Below are 27,237 nucleotides of genomic sequence, written 5' to 3' on the forward strand. Positions count from 1 at the left end.
CAGGCACCTAGAAGATGTAAACTAATTAATTAGAGCAATCTTAAAATCAGGTATGGAGTATTCATTCAACTTCCCTAAAATGAACTAGGTGGCTAAATGTGTATTGAAATTTTGCATAATACAAATACACTTTCATACTGAATTTCTGTATAACATTGCCATTTCTTTAAAAGTGTGGGAAACAGATGACATGAAATCTACACCAAAGGTAGTTGAAAAGTCCATTCATAAAACTTTTATTCCACTTACATCAACTTAATACACATGTTCTGAACAGTTATGCTTGGATTGTTCATGAAAATTTCATAAGACATTAAACAAAGCTAGCCATCATCTCAAGTTATTTCCCTGTTAACTATTTTTACAGCACATGCATGTTAGGCAAGTATCAAAAAAAAAATCACAAAAGCAAAAAACCTAAAAAAGTTAAATACATGGGTTTTTGTTTTACTGCTGTGCTCGATATACAGTGTCATTATGAATATCAAGCAATTCATTTTTTACTGCATCTTTACTTGTACATTTGTTCTTAGGTTGCTTAAACCATTTAAATACAAATAAAATGTGTAGCAAAAATAATGAAAGCAACAGCAGGTAACTTTACAAATAATGGAATGTGAACCGTTTCTCTGTCTGTCTCTAGAGAAAGCTGACTGGGTTATCGAACTGTCTTAAGGAACACTTCAGCTGCAATCAAAGATGTACACTTGATTGGAATATTCCACAGATGTCACATGTTCACCTGACATGCAATATCTATGGGACATCAGTTTATCCGCAGCCATGTGTGCTCCAGCTTGGATATTCAGACTAACTACACCTGTGGCTGCAACATTGATTATCCCTTTTTTCCATCGTGACAGACCAATATGCAAGCAGTCATCTTTGCCTGACATAGAAAGCTGTTTTAACACTGGCCTTGTGGGAAGCCACAATGTACCAAAAGTACTATGCCAAACATGTAAAACTTGTATAAAAATTTCACAACCCCATATTGGCCACCTCAGATGAAAACAGATAAATTCCCCAAATGTTAACTGGCTCTATTCCCCTAATATTAAACAAAACCACATGGGAAATATAGAAATCCAAATAGAAGTAACATAAACCTGTCAAATCGTAAACAAAAACTATTTGTGGGACAGCATGGATGACAAATGGTCTACTGTTTAAATTTCAGAATGAGGCAGACGGAAGTTGGAAGGCTGGTTAATTCTCCCCTCCTTCTCCTGCTTCGGCTTCATCTCCTTGGGTGTCCGATGTCCACAACTGTTTAGGAAAGAAAACAGAGTAACGGGTACATTATTACACATTTATTAGTACTAGTAAGTAATTTTTAGAAAGAAGGCTTATTTCTTAATAATAGCAACTTCTAAGTGGTCCTACTAAGCACTGTGGAGAAAAAGAAAAGGCATACAGTAACACGAATCTATTTCTTGGCTATGACAAGATGGAAATTCAGTTCTAGATGACCCAACCCTACACTGCATTTAATGAGCAAGTTATATGAACTAAAACCAAAGTCTCTTACTCACAAGGCTCACTAAAATACGTTTAACAAGAAGGCAAGAATCAGACCTACTGAACAACTAAATGTTGTTCTTTCCCCTCAAGCAAGTTTTACATCTCTTTCTGAAGGAAGAGCTTCAGTAAAGGAATCTCTCCACATCCAATGCTACAGCAAATGCTTCAGAACAGGTATCTGAAAGTTTTTTCTGTTTTTTAAACCCCAAAATATTTCATCAAAATCTATTCCTTGGCTCTTTTCAGTTAGTTGTGCTCCCCTTTAGCAACTTTCAGAACACTGAGCTGCCAACCTGGCAGGCAAGTTGGAGGGGAGAAAATCAGGCTAAGCATGCACTATGCACAAAATGTTATTTTCAGCTCCATAAAATCATACTAAGGAGCCATATATCAAGATTAAGTACTAGCTAAGGAAACTGAGCATCAGTTCCAGAGCAACAGTCAGGGCCAAGAAATTATTTTGTGAACCAAATATCTGCATGCTGGCTGCTTCCAAACTATTCCCAGCCCAGTATGATTTGTCATCTCAGACTTTATGGAGTTAGAGAAGCATTAACCAAATCATTCATGCTCTACAGTATAAGGTGGTAAAACATAAAACCAATTAATTCTCTCCACCAACAGTGCTATACCACTGAAGTCTTACAGAATGCCTTAACTTTTAAAATCCATCATCAGAAACATTTCATGCTTTCAGGATCAGAAGGTGAAACCTGCAGAAGACCAGTAGCCTTGTCCTTGCTCTGAACATAATGCATGTATCTGCACTTAATCTTCCTTGCTGAAGGCAATAAGCAAAAAGTTATTTTACTGGAGACAACAGCACACCAGTAGCCTGTTTCTAGACCTGCACTGCAATCTTTAGTGCATTATTGTATTACTATATTAGTCTCCATTTCAGTGCTATTCTTGTAAGGAAGAGTTACTAAAAACAGTTTTATTATAATTCCATCAGAGGCTCCTATCCTAAATTATCACCCCTAGAATACAGTCACAAGAGTAATTTAGAATGGAAAAGACCTTCAAGATCATCAAGTCCAACCATTAACACTGCCAAGTCCACCAGGTCCCCAAATACCACATCTAAACAAATTAAATACTTTCAGGGATGGTGACTCAACCACTTCCCCTGGGCCACCTTGTTTGACAACCTTTTTAGTGATGAAAATTTTCCTCATGTTCAATCCAAAATACACATTCATTAAGACAGAAGGGCCTGAGTGCTATGAAAGGGACATTACCAATTTTACCAATGGAGACACTGAGATCAGCTTAAATCTGCTGGGGTGGGAGGGAAATGCTTAGGAAGAAGGGCTACCTTCTATTTAATAAAAGAAAATAAAATCTCCTAACAGAGCAAACAAATTATCTAGCAATTCTAGTAAAACAGATTTTGATGATATATTAAACAGCCCTCTGAACACTTCTGTGCCTTCAGTACCCACAGAGAATGAACACAGACTTCTTCAGCCACACAAGACTCGAAGTAAAATTGAACCAACAATTGAGGAAAGTGCTACTGCACAGAACTGATCAACATGCTGCATCACTGTCTAAAGCCCATCTACCTCAGACTTCACCACCTGCATAACTAGCAAAACAGACCTTTTTTTACATTTATGAAATTCACTGAAGTCTTTGTCAGTCACATACATATCAAAAGTTATTTTCTACCTCAAGAAATTTAGGATAAACATGGAATAAACGCACTCCCAGTTCATGCTAAGCATTTAAGGCAAGACACATCATTCATTCAAGAATATGGAATCTAATGTCTATTTACAGCTTTCTCTCTTGTAATGGAAAGCTCAAATCAATTATCAGGCCTACTACCCTAATTGACACACTATGGCACCACAGTCCAACTTCTGTTCTTGTGTGAAACAATTTGCTTTCCAACTGCCATGACAAGATTTACATTATTTTTACTGGGAAGCCAGCAATTAAAGTCAGCTTCTATTCTCTGTTTCAAAACCACTCATTCAGAAGGCAGCTCTTGAGCAATCCCACTAAATGGGACAGTACACAGACATTGAGAGCAATGCCAACCCTGTATCTGTCTCCAATACAAAGGTTGAGAAATCACTTCCATTTGTTTTGTAAGCAACAAATGGAACAATTACAAGTAGTTTCTGAAGCAGTGTGAAGTTGCCATTCCAGTGAAAAAGGCTCCAAAAGACAAGAGAATTTATATGTTAGACATAAAAGCAGAAACCATGGCAACTCCAATTTTATACAACTGTACTATTTTACTTGTAGTTATTTTTAAAGTAGTGCAGCTATTTTGCAAAGTTCTCTAATATCAGAAGCACAAAGTGTTAACAAGGGGCTACATGTGGCAGCAAGAACTGTTCATATTTTTTTTATTTCTTGCTTCTCCGTTTTCTTCTTGCAACTCCCCACAGACCAAGGAGTAAACTAAGTAATTTAACTGCACTATTGCATGTTTGCTTACATTTAAGTTTCATTTGCTTTAGATGTTTATCTTTGCCAATTTTGAAGTTCAAAGAAGGATAAAAAAAATCCCACACACAAGATGAAGATTTTGATTATTCTGACAATTTACACCACAGTGAGTCCAAGGACAAAAAAAAAAAAGGAATTAAGACAGTTATGTTACAACTGCAGTGGAAGTAGCCTGGCTAGCATGATTTCCATTTCAGCTTTACCATAATTAAAGCCAAACAAAAAACCTCTAAACAACAGGTCCTTAAATGGACTTGCTAGCTGCTAGTTTTGTTTCCAGTTTCATGTGGAATCTCTTCCTTGCAGATACATTCATGCAGAATAACCTAAATGAAATTTGACATAAGCTTTAAAGAGGCAAATGCAACTGTATTCTCAAACACTGTTTAACACCGGGTAGTAGGTTTGCTAGTCACAGTCCAGACTCAACATTTAAACATGCTAGATTCCTTGAATAAAGTAACCTGAAAAATGTGGGTAATTCATCATTTGTTAGAAAACCATGTCACTTAGCATGCAAACAAACAACCCCCCCCAAACCCCAAACCAAAACAAACAAAAAACCCCCAAACCAAACCAAAAAACCAACAACAACAACAAAAACCCCAAACAAACAAAACCAAAGAGATAAAAATGCCACAAAGCCAACCAAAAACCAGGCAAGAAAAAGATTTAACTCCAGATGATGTACTACAGACATCTTTCTGAGTGACAAGACACAGCTCCACAGCCAGGAACAAAAAGGAAAATGTGGAGTGCCAGGAAGACCAATCCTGCAATCTATATGCAAACTTTGCTGATACTCACTGTCAAGTTGTCTCTCAGTAACTGCATTATTAGCGTGCTGTCTTTGTATGACTCTTCACTTAATGTATCGAGTTCAGCAATTGCTTCATCAAAAGCCTAGTGTTATAAAAACAAACAACACCATTAGCCACGTGACAAAAGATTATGCAAATAATTTTAATGGTATTTCTCCCTCTTTGACTTACTGTTTTTGCAAGGGAACAGGCTTTCTCCGGGGAATTGAGAATCTCATAATAGAACACGGAGAAGTTCAGAGCCAGACCTAATCTGATGGGATGTGTTGGTTGCATCTCCTTTTTACTGATTTCAAAAGCTTCTTGATATGCCTGTTGTGATTGCTCCACTATCCCTTTGGGGAAAAAACAAACACAAACAAAACCCACAACAAGTAAGTAATTCACACACTGTATCCAGACATACAATCAGGACTGTGTTCACGCTTGCATGAAGAAACCATGTCAGGAGTGAAGGCATGTGAATGAGCACTTTACCTAACAAATTGCTATTTAATGAAGATTTTACTGAATTACATTTTCGAATTATTAAAAAGGAGGGAAGTTGTTACTGACCAAATCACAGGTTCGAGTTTTTACCGACGCCCTGTGACTACTTGCATTTACATATGTTTGGAGCAGTTTTGTAGCACTGAAGATAAAACCCACCATCTACTTGATACAGCACCACAATTTCAATGTCTTTAAACACTGTAATGAATTAGAGAGCTATATATTAGTCACAGGAAACAGTGATGACCTTTGCCTGTCATGCTGAACCCTTTCAGTAACAGTCATCCATTCAAACTCTTCAGCAAAAATAGTGTGGCATACCTCAACTGAAATTAAATATATATTTTTAAAAGCTTCCAACATAGTTCCATTTCCAATGCAGACATGGAAAACATTTTTACCTAACTTATAAGTTCTAGTACCTATAAACTTTGAAGGGAGAAAAGTTAATAATTTGGCTCTTTTATTTTAGAGATGAATCTCTTGTCACCCTTAATCAGTTCAGTTTTACAAGTTATTAACACTTGGCAAAACCCAGCAACTACAATGTGTATATGAAGACTGAAGAGCTCAGCAGTTTCCTTTCTCACTGAAGGCACCTGAACTTAGAGCCTGCACAAGTCAGAGATCAGGGCCCAACACAGCCCACAAGCTGCAGGGCCAGGGAGGCTCTGGATGCTGAGCACAAAGGGGCACTTGTTCCTCTGCTCTCCACCAGCATCTGAGAAAAAGGTGGGCAGAAAGTCATTCAATTCAGATGCAAAAAGGACTCCAACCCTAACATTTCTGGATCAAACCAGAAAGGCATCAAGCATGATGTCTGCAAGATTGCAATCACAGATATTTAAAAACAAAGAAAGGAATTTTAAGGTAAGGACTCAAAAAAATACAGCAGGATTTCAGTAACAAGTTTTGACTCCAAGTCTGAAAACAACTGAATACCTATACTCAGGATGTATATGCAACCAGTATTTGCTCACCTTTAGATATCCACTAAAATTAAAGCACCATATTGTTCTCTTCCACATGGAAGAGTGAGGACATGCACTGCACAGTTCATCAACACTGCTCCCTCTCCACTCATCACTAATAATGGAATGCTTCAGATCAGACAGCTGCCCTAACATCTTGAAAAGGCAGAAGTTAGTACATTACAGTTGAGAAGAACTAGGTTTACTGCAAGGTAAATTCAGAATTTGTGAGAAATGTGTAATTCTTCTCATAACAGAAAGGCCTTTGAAAATGGTGCTGTTTATGAAAGGTAAGACAAGCAGAATGAAAAACAAGTAACTTCAGAGAATGAAACTGAGTTTTATGTTTTAGTAGTTTTTCTTTAACATGAAACACACTTTGTTTTGAAGTTTTCTCCTTATTTGAGAAACAATTACCTTCTGAGCAACAATTCAGAGCACGTAGTGTATAATTTGATGTATTCTGTTAATTTTTACATCAGTCACACAATATAAAACAGTTTTTAACCTTGAATTCCTTATAAAGTGCAGCTCCAAAGTTCAAGGATGAAATAGAGTGAGGTACCTGCGTGACATTCCTGTCTGCTAAACTGCCATAAGGAAACACCATTCCATAAAATAATGTGGTTTATGAAGATAAAAATCCAATTCCTAGAGTTGGGAGCTTTATATTGTTGCTGTATTCACTGCAAAGAATAGTGTCCAACTCAGCAGCCATTCTTTTTACGACAATAACTATCAACTGCTCTCCTTCAAGGTCACAGACAACATACAGGAAAAACATGTGACATGAACACTGGAAGTGGGGGATGAATTGAAAAAACGGAAACCCACCAAAAACTGCTCAGCCAGGAGATTGGGTTAAATAAACTTTAAAAGCACTTTCAACACAGATTTTCACAGTCTAATTTTAGAGCCCGTAACTCAACAGAAAAAGAAACTTTGGGAATCAAAATATTGTATCTCCTATGCATGTGAGCAGAGACAACTAAAATTACCGAAGGAAAACATGGTAACTCTCTGTAACATATCTAAAGTACTGGTAACACATACAATTCTGCAGTCACCAAGACTGCGTCAGTTTGCAGGCAGTAAACAGCAGAAATCAAAACGAGCCTTACATACTACATCTTAGGATCTTTGTGTAACTCTTCATTATCCAGCATGCTGGGAAAACTGGGCTTCACTATGTAATGTGGATATAACACGTGCCAGTAAAGCAGATACATCTATCCCCTTGAAGTTATTCCGTGTCTGTTTCAAACATGCCAAACTCAATCCAGTCTCTCAAGTCCCACAGACATTGTTCTGTGCCATTCTGGGAGGTTTCTCAGCTTGAGAGCAGCACAAGCCACGGGCTGCAGGCGCTGCCGAGGGCAGAGCGGTGCCGCACAGCTCGGTGCTCCACACCTCCAAGGGGTCACCCCACCAGCTCTGCAGGCCCAGGACGGCCCAAGTGAGCCTGACACACCAGGCTGACTGTGCTGAGGTGTGCTGCTCCTCAGGGCACACTGCCAGCAGCCCTGGAGGGGCTCCAGGAAACAGCCCGGCACTGTTTGCAGTGAGCTGGATCTCAGCTAATGCATCGCTCTGAACTGAAGGGGACTCTGCACAATACTTGTTAGGGTGTCTCCAACTACAGTAGGTAAGGAACTCAAAATGTTCACTATCTAATACTAACTTTTTAAACTAAATTTATGTGAAGGCAACTTACCTGCATTTGTGACAAGCTACTTAGATGAAAATATCAGAAACTTGAGGAAACAGAAGACATTTGGACATTAAACTACCATGGTTACAGAAGAAATTTTCCTAAATAGTAAAATTAATTTCATTAAACCTTTTTTCCTCCAGGTTGTTTCTAGCCTCTTTGCTCACTGAACCTATGCAGACTTCTTTTATTCCGTAGAAATGCAGGAGAAATGGCAAGAATAAGTCTTCAGACAAAGAGGTAACCCCCTAACATTTAGCCAGACGGAAATGCATAAACCAGTACTTCAGCGATACACCAGATACATGCACGCGGGAAGTTCGAGACAATTTCAAGATTTTGTGACCCAGTGTCTGTTTCACGCTTCCATCAGCATGCACGTGGAAATTTCTGTAACTCATTTGAAAGCAAACAATTTATGATTTTCCTTCAGAAAACAGAAAGCCTATTACGAAAGAAATTTACATCCAAATCAGAATTACTCTAAAATTAGAGCCGTGTAACTTTCCCACCAAAAGCAATTTAACTGGACAATGTTTATCCATGAGCTGACATACAATACCTTTCTTGTCATCTCCAGCAGCAACCTCAGCCAAGTAACGGTAGTAGTCTCCTTTCATTTTCAAATAGAAAACTTTACTTTCTGCTTGCGAAGCATTAGGGATCAAGAACTTTTCCAACAGAGACTAAAAGGGAAACAAAGAACACAGTGTTTTGAACATATGCTGAACCAACAATTCAATTATATTTCAATTTATTTCAAAGTCAAGACAGCTTCACTTCTTATTTTCTTCACATCCTACATAACACAGTCATCTAGAGAACGTGTTCTGGATTCCAACTCTAGATATAAAAAGGAATGCTGCATTGTGTGCCTTGATGGGGAGAAGGAGGCTGTGTCAATTTAGCAGATGAGTTTTTTATGACCAAAGGATGGCTTTCTGTAAGGCATTATACAGAACCCTGGCAAAAATAAGGTAATCCAAAGACTCTGGGCAGAGGGTATACTATGGAACAAAGTCTGCATCCACAAAATACAATAAAAGGAGTCGATATATCAGTTGCCAAATCAGAGACCAAATTATTTCACATACACAGGTAATAAATAAATCTCCTTAGCCCAGTTCCCATTAACTTGAATGCTTTACTGGCATTCAAGTTCAAGGTGAACCTGTATTCTTGCATTTCCAGACAGCTAATAATCTGACATTCAGCTCTGTAAGCATCTCTACTTGACTTTATGTGCTGCCCTAACAGGTATTTCCTTTATCTTCCAAAGCAAAGGTAGCTCTCTGGAGTCACTCCACCAAATCCTCCCCATTGGCTGACAGTTAAGACCAAGTTTTTCTAGATTATTCTAACTGCTCGTTAACATAACAAGTTAACATAGCTGAGGCACTCATGTCATTTAGCATGAATTCTATTATGATGAAACAAAATAAAAAGAAGGAAAAAAGTCGCTAGCTCCAACACATTGTCAAATCAAGGTACAAGCTTGTCAGACTGTGATATTGAGTGCTTGAAGTCAGACTTTAAAAGAAAAACCAGGTATTTAAAAGTCAAAAAAGGTACAGCATACCTGAATAGTCAGAATTGAATCAGAAGTTGTTACATATACTTGGTGAAGGCTATGCAGAAAGTAAGTTTTTTAATGAGGTTTTAGTACAAATTTCTGGCCATCTTTTTTCCCCCTGTAAATTAGATGACTGATACTGCAGTTTTGCTTCACTTTTTAAGCTTTTATTTCCAAGGATACCGCAGAAATGGACAAACTAATTTAGTTCCAACTTACAAAATGCTAGCTGCTCTACAGCACTTTCCTCTCAAGGCCATCCAGCAGGTTAAATGAACCTCTTACAGGACACACTCCTGGGATAAGCATACCCTGGGCTTGGTAGGCTGCAACTGCTGCACTGTGACATGGGCACCTGTGGTACCCGCTCTGCTTAAGAGGCCAACTATTAAGCTACAGAAAACTGTAATTAACACAAAGCAAGAAAAGCAAATCTAATCTTGTTTTTTGTTTTGGTTGCTTTTTTCTTTAATTAAAGTACTGCTAGTTCATTTATATAAATAATGAATATTTACTGGTAGACTCAAACTTGCATGAAACTCCTCAAAATTAAGTGACCCATCATAGCATCTCTCTCATGATTTCTGTTGCAGCAGACAGATAATAAAGAAATCAGGCTGACAGACCTGAAAGTTAGACAAGGTTTGGCCATGCCTATGCATGAGATAAAAACCCATAAGTGCACTTTCTTTCATGGCTTCCACATAATGGATTTATTCGTTCATCTTTAATATTAGGCCTTTCCAGTACTGTGAGGCTTGGTATAGAACTTCATTTTATAACCAGACAAGGAGACACTGAAAAATACTGCATGTCCTCACTTCCCATCCAAATGACAGCAGAGACAATTCTTTGGCAACAGAAGGAACTCAACACAAGCCAGTAAACAGCAGAAGTATTTTTCTGGAGACAGTCAAACGGGCTGCTGAGCTGCCTCATGCCAAAGGCACCCTTCTGAGGGCATCCCACCACGCCAGGAGAAGGGCTCAGAGCCAGCTCTGTCCCAGTGAGGCTGGGATGTAGCAGGAGGCCAGCAGGTTCATGGGTCACACCTCAGCTCTCTGTAACTCCTAACACACTCTGTCCTCACCACTAGAGCACTTCAAGGTTTGCAGGTACGACATCTTCTCAAGTTCCAAGAAACTCCAGTGACAACTGAAGGTTACCAGCTACTGAGAACAAGGCTCCTTACTAGTTTTTCTCTGTGAGACTTCAGTTAAGCCAGGTGTGTCAGTCTGCACCTACGCCTCTGGCACTGTGGGGAGTTGCCCTCCTTCTGCATCCTCCACTAATTGGCCAGACCAAAATATTTTCAGTGATTCCAGAAACAGAAAATATTCCTCACTGGTATAGGAGGTCATATGATTAAAACATACAGCTCTACTCACACTGCAGCAATCAAGCTCCAAGATTTAAACTTCACTTAGGTCTCAAATGAGGTAAAGCTGTTTGCAAACTGAATGGGTGAATTGCACCAGTAGACAGGAGCAAAGACTACTAATGGTCTTCTTAAGCAGACCAACACTAGCAGAGCAAAAGGAGCTTGAACAATGAAAATCTGGTACTGCAAAAGGTTCTAAAGCCATGTTGAATTTCAAAGACTGATGAACTGAGAAAATCCCTTTGAACAGCTATTCACAGAATATAGCCAATGCAAAGAGACTCCAACTCAAACTGCACTGGGAGCTTACTCATATTTGGATGAAAGAGCCCATTCTATACAAACAACAAGTAGGACTGGTGTGCCACATATCTTTGGAAGAATTTTATTTATGCCAAATACTTCATAAACAGCAAGAATAAAAAAAACCTGCAAGCAAATTAGTATTTAAAAGCTAACATGCGAAATGACTGAAAGGAGATCTCTACCCTATTATTTATTTAGTCTTATAAATTCAGTTTTTTCTCTTTGCATTAGTCCATTTATTTCAGAATGTATTTTCTTCTACTGGCATAAGTAGACACGGACCACTCCTTTAAAGTTAGCCTGAAGATTCAGATTTATCCTAGAGAGTGGCTGTGAAAGCATAACCTGCATGGAGGTGGTGTGTTACAGAAAGCCAGACAGGTAACACCAATGAAATTACTAACCTTTTAAAGTTCAATTACAGAAGACAACAATTAAAAGCACAACAAATCTAACTATTTGTTATCTGCCAACACATCAGCTTATGGAGAATACTGTTTATCTTGTGGATTCTTTTAATAGCTTTAACTGCAAAGCATCTGGAGGATAATTTTTTCCACAAGGAGGAATATCTTGGTATTTAAATTCTATTGATAGATTGTTTGTCCAAAGCTTAAGCAGTACCATGCCCACCTTCTCTCTCCTTTACCAGTTGATAGGGCAGTGTTTTGCAGTATAGAGCTGGTCACCAAACACTGAAGAGGTAGCAGCTAGTCCAAGACTGGATCCATTAAGTGGTCTGTATTTACTAAGCCGATGGATCTGCATCACTGCAATGGATACAGAGCCCTGACAGCTGCAGTGCATACAGCACATGTGTATTTTTATACTATATGTAGTTAAGGTCTCATGCTTGTTCATGATGTTCCTGCTATCACACAAACTCCCATCCAGGTTAGATATTTACAATACACAGGCAGTTAATTACAGCATCTTGATCAGCATCTGGTAGGAACAGTTTCCTGCACAAAACTAAACAACCACTCCTTGCCCTTGAAACTCTCCAAGGACACAGCAGTAATTGTCAGAGCTTTTAATTTGACAGCAATAATCTAACTGCTGTGAGAAAAACCATACCAACTAGGCAGATGCAGCAGCATTTTAGAGCACTTTTCAGCCCATACCTGTAATACCTCATACAAGTGCTTCCTGCACTTTTTCTAAGTTGTTTCAGACACATTTAATGCGGATTACTTTTTTTTTAAAGGATGTACTAAATCTTACTAACATGCTGGCTGTTCAAAGATCAGGCTTCAACACCTCACACCTCAATTCTGGTTCTGACTACATCAACAAGCTTTCTGTTCTCTGGACTGGCCAACAAACACGTTCAAACTCGGGACACGTCGGCTGTGCTCACACGTGCCATTGCTAAGATTTGGTACATTCCCCCACCCTCAGCAAGTACTCGAGAAAAGTCTTTGCTCCCAAAGACACACCAAGAGCTGTCTGCACACAGCTTGAATTATCCTAATGGTAAACTTCTATCCTGGCTTATTTTAAACACTAAACTGGAAAGACTCGCTTCATTCTTACACATATTGTACTGCCGGAACAGGATATAGTAAACAGGTGGCAACATGAAGCACATCACATTTTGAGCCACTTTGATGAAAGGCTCTATGTACTTTTTCCTGTGGTCCTGTGAGATAAAGTCTGAAAGGTTAAGACTTACTTAGGAATGTGAAAGAAGCCTAACAAGTAGTAACAAAAAAAATCCCAATAGCCAACCCTCTCCTAAAAGTCTTACTGCAAGTGGCCATGCCTCAGCTGTTGAACTGTGGTGAGGCCCACAGTTGAAGACAGGAAGCCAATACAAAGACTTGAAGAGTCCCTACCTGACACTTGAAGCTTAAAACTACTCTTGTTTTAAAAGCATTTGCATCTTCGGCAAATTACTTGTGTGGACCAGAAATCTATTCCCAAATCCACAATCCACCATAAGAGCATTAAATTAATTTTATTTTAATGCTCAGTTTTGCCTTGTTGCTTCTAATTCAGTGCTTATTTCCTTTTATTAAAGGCTTGGTCTCAGTACATGTCATTGCCTAGAAACTTTAGGAAATTATTAATGCACTAGAGATGATTGCATCAACAACTCAATTATCTATTTATATATTTCACTCTTGACAAGCAGGAAAATAAGAACAGTCACCAGATTGTAGGAAAATGTAATAGCAATTAGTGGATAATACATAGTTAAAGTACACAGAACGAGAAGCCTTATTTTGAAATATGAAAGAATTAATTAATAAGATATCTAATTTAATAAAATCACTAGAACTATAAGAGAAATAAAAGATTTTATTTTTGCACAGAAGAACCAAGGTGCAGAATGGCAAAACTTGAAAAGAATATACTGAAAAACTTTAGGTACCTTAAAACAGTACCACTTCTTCTCTGAAATAACCTGGCTTTTTGTTGAATAAATAAGCAGGCTTTTTGTTTTAATGGAGTACCAAAAGACACCTAACAACAGTTACAGTGTTTTTTCTATTTTTGAGAATAAATTACACAAGAGTACTAGCTGAACTTCAACTCACTTGTTGAATCACATAGGGATGAAGATGACATGGAAGAACTCTTGTTTTTTAAATTCATGAAATACATGAAAGAAACTCTAAGCTCAGCCTGAAACTAATTTAATATTTAATGACAACAGCCTGGTATTTTCATGATGTAATACCATTCCACTATCTTTCTCCAAGACATTATAAGAACACAACAGGGATCATAGCAGCTGGCAGGACTCCTGTCTGCTAACCTCACTACAACACTGCCCAAAGAGGATTCCACTAGAAAAACACATGAACGAAGCAAGAAAGTGTCAAGCTTCCATCCATGCCCAGGGATTTCCTGAGCCAGATGTGGTTTCTCTGGAGGTAATAACCTTTAACAGGCTTCTTGACCACATTCCACACACTGTTCAAACTCCCATTACATCAAAATAACCTTGACACCCACAATGCACCAGAGAAGAAGCTGCAGATACCTGTCTACCTGTACACGAGTTTTACTTTTGTCTTTAAACTACTTCTCAGTTTCATTAAAAAGAAGACACCTATCAACTCCCTTTAGAAGCTAGCAAGTGATTTTCCATGCCTATTTTCCACATGAGGACTAGGAAACTTATGAGTATAAAACAACACACACATTTAACTGCACTGCACAGATTGTCACACACACTACAATGGGTTTAATTAAATAATTTGTGGCCAGTCATTGCATTTACACACATCCATCAGAACTGTTGGAGAAAAAGATAAATATTTCCATTTTTAAAAGGTAGGTTTTTAAACAATCCCTTTCCACACCCTGTTTTGACCCAGGTTTACTATGCTACTCCTGATTACAGTTCTGCCCACGGTTTGAGATTAAGGACTCTGCAACTGTTGCCTCATGTGCGACCTCCAACCCTCTTGTGAAAACCAAAAGGACTGCTCTCAGCCTTCTACTCCAGCCCAAAGTGAAACTACAGTTTAAAGCTAACTACAGAATTCTGTCTACTGGTTTGATCACTAGAACAGGAACACAAGAAAAGCTGTCAACATTAGTGGCTGCTGAGGCACTAGAGATCTCTGCTGAAACATCTGAAGAAGGAAACCAGCCTGCTGCCTTTTCTCAGTACCAGTTACTCTTTCTTCCCATCTAACTGGCTGCCCAACAGAACAGCAGCAGAAGTTTGAGAAAGGTGACAAGGCTGGCTGGAAGAGATGAAGCATAACCCTCAGCAGGAGAGGAATTCAGAATCTGGGACAAAGAACCTTCAAGGAGGGGGGGGAAATTTAACTGTGGAGTAATTCACAGCATTTATGCAACAGTGGTAGATACAGGGATGTGGAATTGCTAAGAGCATAGGGATGTGGAATTGCTAAGGGCAGGAGAAAGGTACACTTGATTAGCAGTTTTGCTGTAGTCAGTCTGGTGAAGATCTAGGAAGGAAATGAGTAGAGGAAATGAAGCCTGAGGAGTAAGATGGAAACTGAAAAAAGATCTTGAAGGACCAATGGACAGAAGAAAATCCCATATGACAGAAACAATGGCAAGAAATCTCAGTTTCTACATAAAAATACTACTAAACCAGTCTAAATGTGTTTCCTTAGAAAAGAGAACAAAAGCAGCATCACATATGGGGAGGCTAAGGAGACATGGAAGTAGGACATCCTGAAAAATCACCTTTATGCTGAGACATACGCCAAGGGATAGATACCAGTCACTAAGAAGTAGCTGTATGCACAAAAATGCATTCAGGGTGCTTGGCACGGACACACCACTGGTCAGCAAAACAAGAAACAAAAATTGCCTCCTCCTGAGGCAATGAGGAGCAGCATCTCAGTTCACTCTTTTACAGCCATACATGCAGCTCCCTTTGCAGATCTGCCTTCCCCAACTTAGGCTACCATGACCTTTACTAGCTAGTTTCTTCTACTGTTTTGCTTTCCAATTAGTACTTATGGCAAAGGAGGCAACTGTGCCTCGTACCAAGATATCCTCTTGAGGTAATTCAAAAGGCTCCTCAAGGGCTTCATGCCAATCATTATTGGTTTTTTTACCAAAGCATGTATAACAAACATGATCATGAAGGAACTAAATTCTGAAGCACAGGCAAAAAATACCTCCCCAGTTTAGTAACCCACTCTGAGGAAACTCATATGAAAGGCAGCAGCTATAAAGACACTTTTTACGGCATCACTACACTTCTTAATAAACTGTTTCCACTGAGGATCAAAGTCAATATGCAATTTTTACCTGGCTTTTTTTTCCTCAGCACCACCTCATTAAACTGCTTCTTGAACACTGGGGACTTCTATCAAAATAAAATGGAACCGGATGCATCAATCATTATTTTTTTCACAACATCCTCTGAGAAACTTGAGATAATAAACTGATAGCAACTGCGCTGGGTGAAAATTTCTGCCCAGGATGTAAGTCTCAGCTACAGCTATTGCAGCTGTACTCGAAACTGGAACACGTATTCAGCTGTCTTAAGACTCTACAGTTTTGGTCTCTAAACAAATACTAATAAAACTCCCCATAAATATGATGCAACAGATTTTATCCTTGCTCAGAAATAGAAGCAGGAGCTATTTATCTTTTAGCAGCTTGCACTCCGAACAGATTTCAAACCTCCTGAAGCAGAATATGGATTGACTAAGGGTTCCCTATAGCGCATTAAATTATTAGTAAAAACATTCTATTAGAAAAAATGTCATTTTTGCAATATAAACCTAATCTGCACTAGGAGAAAATGACCAGTTAAAAGATCAGACTACCTTTGTTAAATCTTTTGTAACATAATCACAAAGGGTAATATCCACAAAAAAACCCACCACCAACAAAAACCAACTGACAACCTTTTTCTGCCTCATTTGAGCTGCCTTATAGAATTACAGAACCAAGTACGTTGGAACAGACCTCTGAGATCGCTGAGTCCAACATATTTTATCTGATAAAAAAATTTAAGAATTTACTGTTGGTCTTAGCAGAACATGACTTATTATTATTTCTCCTTTGGAGAGACATTGCCAATCTTCTGTCAGATTTCAAGAAAAATAATCCACTGCACAAGAGTTAACGTTCAGTAAAAAAAACCCCAAGTTTAAGAAATATTCACAATCATCTTCAATCAATTTTAACAGCACAAGCTTTCTTAAACTATTTAAAAATGGTAGTCAACTACTGTCTGAATGGACAACCAGTTTCAGAGGCAGGAGGTGATGTCTGCCCACAACAAAGTACAAGTGTTTGAGAACCTGTTTCAGAAATGCACTTCTGTCACATGCACAGTAACGAAACAGAAGTTTCCAGATAAAACCAGAGATAGTGCAGCATTTGTTCATCGGCAGAGATAATGGGCTAACTTTGCTCATATTCTGTATTTTATGTTTCTACCACTTACAGCTTCCAGAGGCACAAGAAGAAGCTGATACATTAGCAGTGCAGTTTCTGCTCTTAGACTTCTAAGCAACCAACCAGTGAAACAAATACACTTAGCAGCCTCACAAAATTGCAAGTATATGCAAAGAAATACTTCCTTCAGCAGCACAAAGAAATGAAGTTATCTGTCACACATGACTAAACTATCAACTTACTTTGTTTTGCTGTTTAGAACTGAGTATCAGCAATAGGTACATAAAGTACTTGAACAATGATGGTAGTTGTCAAATAAAGCATGTTGTCACTTCCATACTTTTTTTGAGCAGTATAATAATTTGTATTGTAAATCAAAGCAAATTATTAAACATTAATGCCAAATGAAATCAGTACAGCAGGCTAGTGGTTATAATAAAGGTTTTTTCTGCTTCAAATAAATGCAAGAGGATGTAGATACATGCATATAGGTGTATACACACGTGCAAGCAGAGTTAATATAAGAAGCAGCTGCATTTATGCAGAGCACCTTAGCTGATCTTATAATAAATGGGAGGAGCATTAAACCTATGTGTCAACATTATGGATGCCCTTCTTGCTAAGATTAGAATAAATTAAATGCAATGCAAGTAATCTCATGTTTAAACTGATTCATGAATGATGTTTAAATTATCAAAAATTCAACAATTTTCCAACAGTCTAACTGCTTAAAAAAGTAAAGGAAATTACTCTAGCTTAGGCACTGATTTCACTGCAGGCAACCAAAAAAATCCCAACCAACAACTCAAATCAAAAAAAAAAAAAACTCCCAAACCTGAAAGGGTGCAGCTACAACCAGGGAAGTGTGTGAAATAAAGAGGTTGATACAAATTGCCTCCGTTTCCTACCTTCAATATATATGAGCAGAGATACCAACCAAATCCTTACTGAAAAAGTCAGTCTTAGAGAGTTAATCAAAAGCTTAAATTATAACCACCCTTGTAAGTTAGCAAATCCCAGCTACATTTTGCTCTGCAATACATGTAAGTTCATTCAGAGAAGCGTTTGTGAACCAGAGTACTCAAGTAGTTTCACATATGCCACTAACACATTACCAATTACCATCTTTCAATGTAAATTTTAACAACTTGAGATGACATCTTGAGTTCTATATCCAGCTTTGAGCTCCACAGCACAAGACAAATACAGATACACTGAAGGAACTATGGAGCTGGAACACATGAGGTACAAGGCAAAGCTGAGAGAGAGGTTTCTTCAGGCCAGAGAAGACCAGCAGATCTTACTGCTGTGTACAGCCGCCTAGAGAAGACAGAGCCAGACTCTTTCTTGAGGTCTACACTGACATCACAAGAGGCAGCAGACAAGCAGGAACATGAAAAGCTCTGATTCCACACAAGTATTCTTTCTTTAACAAACATGAACAAATATTAAGACAGCCTGCCCAGAGAGGCTGTGGAATCTCCATGCTTTAAGATAATAAAAATTTGACTGACAGTTCCTTGAGCAAAGTGGCTGAACCAGATCTGTTCTGAGCAGAGCTGAACATGACCTCCCTTCTAACCTCAATTCTTTTGGGCACCTAACTGGATTTCAACACATTAATCACGCGCTTCTGCAACTGACATTTTTGCACATAGAAGCTTCTACAAATGCCTACCCTTTTTTTTTTTCTGAAAAAAGACACAGATCCTCAAAGACAAAGTGCAATAAAAAATAAAAAATTAAGCAAGCCTGAAGGAGTCACAGAACTGAAGGTAGTGATTTTCAGCCAGAACACTGAATTTTCTGTTGTTTTCATCATAGCAAGAATGTTGTATAGTATTGTCAGTCTACAGGTGCACTTTAACCATTAGGTGGACACACTGAGCTGGTTGAGTTATGAAAAGACAATTCACACATGTGCATGCCAAAAACCATATGGCTTCTGTAGGAGAGAAGACCAAACTTCTTAACCCTGTCATCAAGAATTATTAAACATTTTACAAAAGTTAACACAGTAACTTATTAGATGTTTGCAGGCAACTAGAAAACAGTCCCATAGTAATTTGAGAATGATGGCAATAGGCATTAATTCTGTGGTATGTTCTTTAAAAAGCCATTTAGATGCATTTGGAATGGAATTACACTCCCTTCCCCCAGTGAACTGCAGCCCCACGACAGGTTACTAAACATTCTAGTCCCTCTCTCAACAATATACATTAAAAAAAAAAAAAGTAAACCTAAAGTCACTAATCTGAGATATAACTGAATCTTCTGCTTTCACAAACTGCCACTTCTATGAAGTGAAACATCCATAAAACGTGCAAAGAAATCTCAAGTATGAGCATACCAGGAGTATCTTTTTATGCTTCTTAGGGTGAAATTTAGGTGCAATAACATAGTGAAGAAAGCAAACAATTCATCTTACTGGAAGGTCCTAAACAATACCATTAACCTGCTGCTTTTTTGGCAGGAAAGGAGTGGAGAGAAAGTGCTGAGTAGCACCTGTGTGTAACAGTAACTCCAGAAGGCTGAAGGGCAGCCAAGGTTTGCAAAAGTTCTCTAGACTTTAACAATTAAAAGGGCAAAGAAACAGTGAAAGGCTGCTTGGGCACTGCTAGAAGTTTACTTAAGGCATTTCTAATGGTGGAACTTGGAGGAGGAAGCAGCATCACCCAGAAGACTGGGCGTGGGACAAGAACATGGGAAATGCTACTAGTGTGCACTTGGAGGACATGCAGGGACTGATGCAGCATGTGCCAGCCTAGGGAAGAGTGCAATTGTCTGGAATTGTATTCATACTAAGATAGCCAGTCATGTTTTCAATTATTAGTTCACATTTAGCTCATGTAAGAGACTTCCTGAAAGCTACTAGAGCTCCTGAGAACTTCTAACATACAAACAGTGCAGGGTGTTAGCTATTCAAAGACATCTCCATTCTTCTCTGTACTTCAGAACCCTTGTTAGCTGAAAAATTCAACATACTGCAGATTTAATTTCAATCACTTCAGTTACAACTCGCTTTTCTACTAATGGCAAAAAACGGTTTAAAGAAAATCCACACCTGTTATATTAAAATTATTTTTATTATGGAAATGACAAATAAAAGATGACTGTAGATCATTATACTGGTACTTTAGACAGACCCTCCTTTCTACTATAAAAACTGAAACAGAACGTGAAGCACACACTTAGCTAACATGAGGAAAAGTATTTAACTAAAAGCTTAATTTCCTGTATCAACTGGAAATTTTCTATAATACTCAAAGCACTTTTCAGATGCTCAAGTATGGCAATGTACTTCCATACACCCAGCATCAAACACACAGTATTTACTATTGAAGAATTTGGAAATACAGTCTTCATTGCCCCAGTGCAAGGAACTTGTTCTACACTCAGTGTGTCACAATTATTTGATGTTTACCAGCACTACCAGACCAACTCCAAACTAGAGCTGGTTGTATTACATTTTAATATACTTAAATGCATATCTGACAGAATTGGTGCTGGAACAGGATATTTTAGGTGTCTCTTCTTTGTACAGCAGCACTCTGAAGCTGCAGGAAACAAGAGGAATGGTTCAACTCTTTGCAGAGTTGTAGAGGTACTCCATGGCAGGCTGAAGAAAAAAAAAAAAGATTTAGGAAGCAGCAAGAATGCAGATGCGGTCTTTTCCTGTTGCAAGGTCGGTGTAAAGGAGAAAAATAAACATTCAGACCTGACCACATAACTATTAAAACTTTTATGATTGGGGCCAACAGAGATGAAGCAAGAAAGAAATTCATCATTAATTGCTCCTATTCTCTCTGTAAATTAATAGAAGAGATGGAAACAAAGCCCAAGCAGAGTTTAGTGTATTCTGTATCTACAGGATTAGAGGAATTATTTCTTCCAGTACAGTAGATTTCATTCCAATAAATGAGAGAAGAGAGCAGGAAGCTGCAGAGGAGCCAGCTTTGGCCACACTCTTCTAGTCACAAACACATTCTCTAAACTGCTTTCCTCCCTTCAACACTGAAGTTAGAACAGCAGTCATACTCAGCTGTGTTGTAACGCTCCTGGGCATTAAACATTACTTAAGACACTTGAAGACAACTGAAGACACAACAACAGAGCCACAGCCTCAATAAAAGACACAAAAATTGTAGAGCTGCTTTTGTACTCTAACTGATAAGACTAATGATTAAAAGCTTTTAAAGTTTAACATTTCAGGTTTTATTAATTAATGCCATACTTCACACCAATTAAGATGTGAAAAGCGAGGCTTACCCATTCTGTAAACAGCTATAAACTAGATTATGCTGCATAAAAATTAGAGATCTTCTGAAAAGAAACCAAAACCTAAACCAAACCCTAGTTCTATATTTACATGTAGCATTGTTCAGAGTCCTGTTCATAATAAACAAGTGAATGTTACCACAGCTCTTTTTTTCTCTGTTAAAGCAAAGTGGATAAAGCAAAGTCACCCATGTTTCTAGGCCAGTAAGAATGTACATGCATAGGACATTTCAAGAAAGAAAACAAGATAATGTTTTTAAATACAAATCTAAATCTTCAACATAATGTTTTTAAATACAAATCTAAATCTTCAACACATGTAATTTAAAACATCAAAGGTTGCCCATGTCATTTGAAAGTACTTTTAAATCCTATCCTTTGAATACAAAAGTTTTACTTTTTTTTTCTTTTTAAACCCAAGTCTAAAAATGTAGTTTTATTACTGCTAATCGCTGCCTAAGGCATTGCTTCTTCTGGACAGTCATTTTTCTTCAACGCGTTAAGAAGAAATTAGTCAGTTGTTAGCTTCTTAAAAATAGTAACATGTCAAAGAACAATAACTTCCTTGAATAATATATGTCTCATTAACACAAAGAGAAATTCAAGTCCATTTTGAGATTCAGAAGATTTAACAAGCCTCTCCACCCATATTCCTCCCCTCCCAGGCACTCTAGTTGCTGCAGCAAACTCAAAAGCTGGCTTTTGTTTTAGTTTTTGTATTTAGCATGCACAATAAAAGCTAGTTTCACCTTAACCTGGTTTCCATTATCAGACAAAAAATTAATTGCAAACACTAAATTCTTCTAAGGTTTCTAAGCCAAGATTTAATTAAAATAACTTCTTAAAACAAAACATAGCTTAAAAAAGAATTTTAGATCATCCTGAACTGAAAGCATCCACCCCCCCCAGCAGTAAAATAATTAATGAAAGAAATAACAACCAACTAGAATGCCAGATTTGGATCCTCATTTCCTTGGCTTGAATAGTTGAGCCACCACTTTACAACACAAGTACTAGTAAATCAGTTCTTTCCTATGAGTAAGCTCTGCATTTCATTTTCAGAGTAGAAGTTAAAGAGTTATCCTTACACAAGATAACAAAATGTACAAAATTGGGTGTGTTACAATAACCAGAGTGGCCAGCCTGAACTGGAAGCCAAGACACAGTTATCCATGCTGACTCTTACAAACCCTTGGAGAACCAGTCTTCTAGAAACTATCCCCACACTTATCATTTAGTTACCTCACACATCAAGCAAAATTTATGTTACTCACTGATCTCAACTTACATTTGGTATCAGATCTTCAGGCACTTAGCTATTTGACAGTCATGTCATTCTGTCACCTACAGGTGATCCCTTGTCACATATGGGATGACAGCCAGCAGCATCCACCGTGCAGTGGACAACTATTGCCAGTAACCTCTACCTCACAAGTGGCTGCAGGACTGAACAGCTGCTCCTCATGTGCTCACTGGAGCACCACAGGCGTGTGCAGTTGGAAAAAAACTGACAATCTGGAATAAGCATTTGGAAGAGGTTTGGATTTCATATACCAGCCTCCCAGTGAAAAAACAGCATCGCTTGCTGTGCACATGCACATTTTAATGTAACCACAAGTCTCAGAAAATGCCTAACTTGAACACCCTTTTAGTTTGCTAAAAAAAAAATAAAAAAATTAAGCAGGTATCACAGCATTTCTACTGCCTCTTCCTGCAGGCAGTTTTCTGCACGGCTGAGTCATAACTAACATTACATCATCTTACCCAGGGAGGGGCACAATTTCCACAGAGTAAGAACTACCTCTTACAACTACAGCACTACAGCAGCATATCAAAATTGCAGAAACCGAAGAGATCTAGGATACAAATACTGCATTAAGGGAGAAGGGCGCTGGGGAGGAGAAAACCGCAAACTAAACCTGTATACAGTTCAGTCTCGGGGAAATGTTAACCTTTCATAACTACTAGTTTATGTAAAATAACATTTCTACATGTCTCCAATTTCATTAGCATTCATAACTATAAATTATATATAAATAATCAGCACATTAGAGGGAAAGAAAAATTCAGACATTTTTTAAACCTTATTGTCAGAAATAGCTTAAGAGACCGCAGCTTTACTGACAGACTAGAAATAGTCCCAGAGGACCCAGCACCATTTACTCTGCAACTCTAAGTAAAAATGGATCAACAGTATCATTTTTTCTCACCAGCACATCATTGCAGATGTCTCTTAGCTCAGTCTCAATTTTCTCTCTGTATTCTCGAGCCATCTGCTGTTTTTTCTCAGCGCCTTCCGTCTTTTGTTCAATACTTGAGACGACTCTCCAAGATGACCTACGGGCTCCTACAACATTTTTATAGGCAACAGAGAGAAGATTCCTCTCTTCATTGGACAACTCAGCTCCTTGCTCAGTCACAGATTTCATGCAACTTGCCATGTCATCATATCTTTCAGCCTGCTCAGCCAGTTTGGCCTTCTGCACCAGCTCATTTTTATCCATGCTGATATTTCTAAAGAGGAAAAATAGTGAGGCATTATTCAGACATTGGTCAAGGACAAAGGTGTTTTAACTTCATAGGCAGAAGCAACCTGTATTCTCTAAGCAGTTTGGAACTGTAAGAGGTACAATTGAAATCCAGAGCACAAGGCATACTAGCAGGACTGGATGCTCAAACACATGGATACATGGAGTAGAGTTAAAGCCACTGCTTCCTCCTGAAGAACTGTAGACTTTTAAAAGTATGTTATTTTAATAAATAGAAACAAAAGCATCCAAAGGTGAAGCGGAACCAAATAATTTCAATCTTTTGCAGAAAAGTGATCCTAATTTTTTGTCACCACTCTCTCATAAGACAACATTATCAGTGTAGCAAAATTGACAAAGAAAATATCCAATAGTAAACTTTCCACAGGAGACAACCAAATAAAGACTGGACAAATAATACCAAGCATCATTCTGAGCCTTAACAGAATTATAGTTTCAGGCAGAGATACTTCACATAAACATCTGCAAATCAAATCCTGCAATGGATGTTAAAAAGTCAGAATGCAACAAATATCTAAATTGTGATTTGTACACTTTCCCAAAATGCTGACTCCCTTTTCCAAAATGGGAATCCCCATTATGTTTTGTGTAAGGTATTGCTGCTCTGCCCAAGAGGCTGTGCTTTCAGAGACAAAAGAAAATTTTACTACTTAAAAATATTACCTCAACAATAACATTTCAAATAGTATAACCTGGCTGAAATGCTTCATAATTTGTCTTATCAGCGCTTAAAAAAATTTAAAAAATCCAACTCTGCTGAGCAGAGGTAATGAGAAATTTCTTTTGGCACAGGAAGAACAAATACTTGTCCCTTATCCTTCCGTGTATCCTAACTTGACCATTTAGAGGAACTGGTAATGTGCTTTGGGGGTACATTATCCTTTACAGCTTAGTAACATTATTAAAGCATGAACCAGTTTTGGTGATGAGTGTTTTATATATTTGTACATATTCCACACACCCCAACCAAACATCTTCATTTTTAACCAGTAAGACTTTTGCCATTTTATGTGACGTTAGGAGAAACAATGGCAGGGCTATAATCCAGTCTTTGGGAATAAATTAAGCACATTTTAACATTCCAGGTGACTGCAAGTTTTAATCGCTCCTGTCCCCAACAGAGGGGCACAAACCCGGCGTTTGTTTGCAAACGCGCGTTGAAGAACTTGCTCACACCGCGCACGGCGGGGTTAAGGAGCCATTTTAAAGCAAGATTTTGGCGGCGGCTATTTACCACTCGGCGTGACCGGGGCAAACGCGGTCATAACGCCGGCCCCGGCGCCGGTCCCCGGGGCACCGCAGGCCGCCGCGGCAACACCCCCGGGCGGCAGCATCCCCGGGCGGGCCGCCCGCCGCCCCCGCGGGCTGGGCGCCGCCGCGGCTCCGGCACGGCGAGCGCGGTGACAGTAGAAAATGGAGCGGCCCGGGGGCGGGCGGAGCGGAGGGCGGGGCGGGCGGGCGGCCCCGGGGCGCTGCGGCCGCCCCGCCCTCCGCTGCTCCCGCCCCGCGCCGCGCCCGCCGCGGGGACACCGAGCGCCGCGCCCGCCGCCTTTGTCACGGCGGGTGGGCGCCGGAGCCCGGCCCGCCCCGAGCCCGCGCCCCTCCGCCCAGAAGCCCCGGGGGAGGATGCCGCGTCCCCGCCCCGGAATAGGGAAAGCCCGCGGGCCCAGCCCCGGGGGAATCGGCACGGGGGAGGGGGAGCGACGGAGGAGGAGCCCCCTCCAGCCTCGGGGAGGCCGCCGCTCTCGCCCGGACCTTCGGCCGGGGCGGGGAGGATGGGCGGAGGCGGGGGGGCCTGGGCGGCGAGAGGGGGGGTGGGGGAGGCCCGGGCGGAGGGAGGGAAGCGAACGCGGCCGAGGGGCGGCCGCCGCGGCTCTTCCGCGCCCGGGCAGGGCTCCCGGCGGGAGACCACGCCCGGCAGCGCCCGCCGCCCGCGCCCCGGCCCCCGCCCGGCGGGGGTGGCGCGCCCCTTCCTGCGGGCGCGGGGTCGCCCTCACCTGCCGCCCCCTCCGCCAGGGTTTCCCCCTTTTCCCCTCCTGTCCCCGGCGAAGAAGGGGCCCCGCCGCCCCGCGCAGCGGCCCCCGCGCCCCGCTCCCTCCCCGCGGAGCCGCCCCGGGGGGAGCGGGGCGGGCTGGGCGCCGTCCCCCGGCCGCCCCGCTCGGTGCTCCCGACCTGCCGCGTGCCGGGGGGGCCGGCCCCGGGCGGCGGCCCCGTTACCTGTGCGCGGCGGGCGGGCGGGCGCGGGTGCGTCGGTGCGGGCGGGCGGCCGGCGCGGACTGTGCGGCTCTGGCGCTCGCGGCGCTGCAGCCTCGCTCCCTCCCTCCCTCTCCCGGCGCCGCGCACGGGGCGTCTCCGCCAATCACCGCGCCGCTCCGCGCGGGCCGCGCGCCGCCCGTGACGTCAAGCGGCGCCATGGCAACGGCGCGCGAGGGCGCGCGCGAACCTCCCCCCCTCGCCCCCCCGGGCCGCGGTCACGCCCAGAGCCGGCGGCGGCCCCGCCCGCGCGCGGCCCTGCACCCCGCGGCCCCGGGCCGAGCGGGCCGAGCCGGGGGCGCCGCGGGTTCGGGGCCGCGGCCCGCCCCTCCCGCAGCACCGGCCCCGGCCCGGCGGGGAGACCCCCGCACCCGCCCGTGGGCGGCGGAGCCGTGCCCGCGCCTGCGGCACAGAGCGGGGGCGGCAGCACCGCCTCCTCGTGCGGCCGCGGGGTGTGCGCGGATGTCACCGCAGCCCCCCGCGCCCCCGGGCGGGCTCTCCAGGCTTTGTGCCGCCCGGAGCGCCCAGTGTCCCCAGTAACCCCCGCCGAGCCCCGTGCCTGGCTGCGCGGCTGAGCCCCCGGGGTACGGGGGCGCCGGGACTGCCCCGGCACACGCCAGGCTGCGGGACGGCTCCGCATGGAACCGCGCCCCGGAGCCTCATCCTGCCCCGGGGCGCCACACAGCCTGGGGGGTAGAAACGAGGTCCAGAAGAGGATGGGAGCCGGGGGATGGCCGCGGGGCCCTGCGAGACTCTCCCGGGGCTGGCGGATGGGCGCCCAGCGGCTCTGCGGGCGCAGGACGGTCCCTCTGGAAGCCTCTCCCTTGGAAAGGCAAGCGGGCATTTCGGACAGCACCACCCAAACGTTGATGAGAACTTGCTGACAGGAGTAGGAAGAGTATTAATAAACATTGCTGTTGTTAGAAATGCTTTTTCATTTTCTGAAAAAAAACCCACCCTGTTTCCTAAAGGTCTTCGAAGTCGGCATTCACTTGTCCCCTTTCTGAACATCATGCCCCAGCTTGAATCACTGTCTCAAGTATGCAGTGTCCTGACCTCTCC

At 41.3% G+C, this 27,237-nt stretch overlaps 2 protein-coding genes across 2 annotated transcripts; one reads left to right on the forward strand and one right to left on the reverse strand.

Moving 5' to 3' along the window:
* Nucleotides 1–209: 209 nt before the first annotated feature.
* On the reverse strand, nt 210–26,279 carry YWHAZ (tyrosine 3-monooxygenase/tryptophan 5-monooxygenase activation protein zeta). Its single transcript, XM_066334246.1, has 6 exons — nt 26,140–26,279; nt 23,584–23,887; nt 8,548–8,671; nt 4,983–5,146; nt 4,798–4,893; nt 210–1,269 (listed from the first exon to the last, which is right to left on the reverse strand). The coding sequence occupies exons 2-6, from the start codon at nt 23,875–23,877 to the stop codon at nt 1,210–1,212; spliced, it is 738 nt and encodes a 245-aa protein (XP_066190343.1). The 5' UTR covers nt 23,878–23,887; nt 26,140–26,279; the 3' UTR covers nt 210–1,209.
* Nucleotides 24,487–26,750, forward strand: LOC136359513 (basic proline-rich protein-like). The gene is made up of 2 exons (XM_066316248.1): nt 24,487–24,510; nt 25,044–26,750. Exons 1-2 carry the CDS (start codon nt 24,487–24,489, stop codon nt 26,748–26,750), a joined length of 1,731 nt encoding a protein of 576 aa, XP_066172345.1.
* Nucleotides 26,751–27,237: the final 487 nt, after the last annotated feature.

This window comes from Sylvia atricapilla, chromosome 1, assembly GCF_009819655.1.
Source record: "Sylvia atricapilla isolate bSylAtr1 chromosome 1, bSylAtr1.pri, whole genome shotgun sequence".
NCBI lineage: Eukaryota > Metazoa > Chordata > Aves > Passeriformes > Sylviidae > Sylvia > Sylvia atricapilla.